We start from the raw sequence: 2,168 nt of genomic DNA, 5'->3' as shown, positions 1-2,168 counted from the left end.
CAACACCCCGGAGAGCCAATTACTGCAAGGAGCGCAGCCAGAGCCAAGGCCGGGCTGTTCTCCACTTAATTTCCTTAATACAGTCACATCAGCTCGGAAAAGCGCTGCTGCTCAGGGGAAGGTACAAAGTGGGCTCCCAGCGTGAATCCTCTGCCTCGGGGAGGGCAGGGGCAGCCTGGGCAGAGCCTTGGGGTTTCCCTTCTCACAGCGGGGAGAAGGGGGCTGCAGCTGGGGCAGGGGGGGCCACCCCCAGCAAGCACCAACACAACACCGTTGTCAGGTTTTTATTTCAGTCTCATCAACATCCTTCCAAGAAAACAAACCATGAGAAGAAAAACCATGGTATGAACCCCTGACAGGACAGACGAGCTGCAGTCCCAAAATTAACTGACCTGGAGGGAGCTGCGGGGCAGGGAGGAGATTTCCAGAAAGAGCTCAGGAGCCTGAGCCACACATATCTCACCCGTTCTCCCCGAGCTGTTTGGCAGAGTTCAGCCAGGCAGAGCCACACCAGCCTCATGCAACGGGACCGACGGCAGGGAATCCTGTTCTATAAACTTCTTCTACAAAGCAAATCCCACAGCTGAGCGAACTCCCTGTGCGCATCCCCAGAAGGGCCCCAGCTCGGTGCTGGGCTCAGCTCTGCCGTGCCTGGAGAGCCAATGCTGGGCCCAGCAGGTCACGCAGGCACCCAGCACCCTCCCTCCTACCCCAGCCCCGCATGGTGCCCCGCGGGCGGCCCTGGGTGCTACTCACGCACCCCGAGAATGAAAAACAACATGGTTGCACAAGAGAGAGGGGGCAAGGTGGGGCCAGGAATTCAATGTATATGTCTTCTCATGCACATTAAAGGCTTTGCAGGTGGTGCTTTTTGAAGCCAGTGGGCACGGCCACGTGGAAGCTGATCTAAGCCGCTGCCAGGGCTCTGTCCATGGAGACCCCGTGGGTCGGGCTGTCTAGCCCTTGATGCTGATCAGCCCCTCGCTCGGATAAAGAGCAGGAGAGAAACCATCTCTGCATGGGGAGCCCACTCTGGCTGTCACCTTCAGTGAGGCTACTGCAGCTCCCCAGCACGGGAGCAGCACGAAGCCAGCTCCCTCCTCAGCACCCACCACTTGCGTAACCCCAGCAGCAAAAGCGGTGCCACCCTGGAGAAGCAGAGGAGGAAACCCCACAGCACCCAGGCTGCTCTCGGAGAGCTGCATCGCAGCCCACGCTGCCACCTCACACAGGGCAGGACCACTTTAGTGGGGTGCAAACGGCCGGGCACCCTCAGAGGAGCACAGAAAGAAACAGACCTACTGCCTCCTCTTCTGTTCTGCACACAGGGAAACCTTTATAGCTGGTCTGACACACAGGAACGTGGCCCCGAATAGGGAGAAGAAAAATGCTGCTGAAAAGATGGGAGTCCATTGAACTGGGAGCGAAGAGGGGAAAGCGCTCCTGCTTCCCAGGAGACTGCTCTGGCTGCAGCCACGAGAAGCCATGCGGTGACTCCTCACATGAACATGTCGTCATAGCCTGGAGGGGGAAGGTGGTCGGGATCTGGCCTGGAAAGAAATTCAGAGCAGATTCAAACCAGGAGCGAGAGCTTAGGCCTGCAGCAACAGGGGCGAGCCAGGAGATCCACGGGTAGTCCGCAGAGCAGGCTGGGGATACCCGGCACGGCCAAGTACCTACCCGAATCTCCCAGCCCCTAACGGGCCAAAGGGGTCGAATCTGGCGCCTGGAGGGACTGCTCCTGGGGGAAGCCGGCCTGGGATGCCCGACGATGGGTCCATGCCGGGTTGCGGGAAGCCAGACCGGAGAGGATCCACGATCATTCCCCCACTTCGACCTCTGGGGAGAGGAAAGGCAGAGAAGGAGACGAGATTGGCACTGGTGAGAGAGGAGTGAAGCATGTCCCTGTGCCAAACCTCTGCTGCAGGAACACCAGGCCAGTGAGACGAGCCCATGGCAGAAAGCCAGCCAGCCCTTCACAGAATCCCAGAATCGATTTGGTTGGAAGAGATCTCTGGGATCATCGAGTCCAACCTTTGCCCTAACACCACCATCTCAGCTAGACCATGGCACTAAGTGCCACGTCCAGTCTTTTCTTAAACACCTCCAGGGATGGTGACTCCACCACCTCCCTGGGCAGCACATCCCAATGCCTCACGAACCTCACT

At 58.7% G+C, this 2,168-nt stretch overlaps 1 protein-coding gene across 1 annotated transcript in view; it reads right to left on the bottom strand.

The window, feature by feature from the left end:
- Positions 1-1,498: 1,498 nt before the first annotated feature.
- Positions 1,499-2,168, bottom strand: part of PSMF1 (proteasome (prosome, macropain) inhibitor subunit 1 (PI31)) — a gene marked incomplete at its 5' end in the record, with an annotated part of 6,155 nt that continues 5,485 nt past the window's right edge. Inside the window, 2 exons of the mRNA XM_009703124.1 lie at positions 1,499-1,550; positions 1,681-1,839. Of these exons, the coding sequence (XP_009701426.1) occupies positions 1,499-1,550; positions 1,681-1,839 (211 nt within the window). The remainder of the gene's footprint in view (positions 1,551-1,680; positions 1,840-2,168) is intronic.

The sequence above is a fragment of the Cariama cristata genome, unplaced genomic scaffold, assembly GCF_000690535.1.
Source record: "Cariama cristata isolate BGI_N322 unplaced genomic scaffold, ASM69053v1 scaffold29936, whole genome shotgun sequence".
Taxonomy (NCBI): Eukaryota; Metazoa; Chordata; class Aves; order Cariamiformes; family Cariamidae; genus Cariama; species Cariama cristata.
The sequence above is the reverse complement of the archived record's forward strand: the minus strand, read 5'-3'. Positions and strand labels throughout refer to the sequence as shown.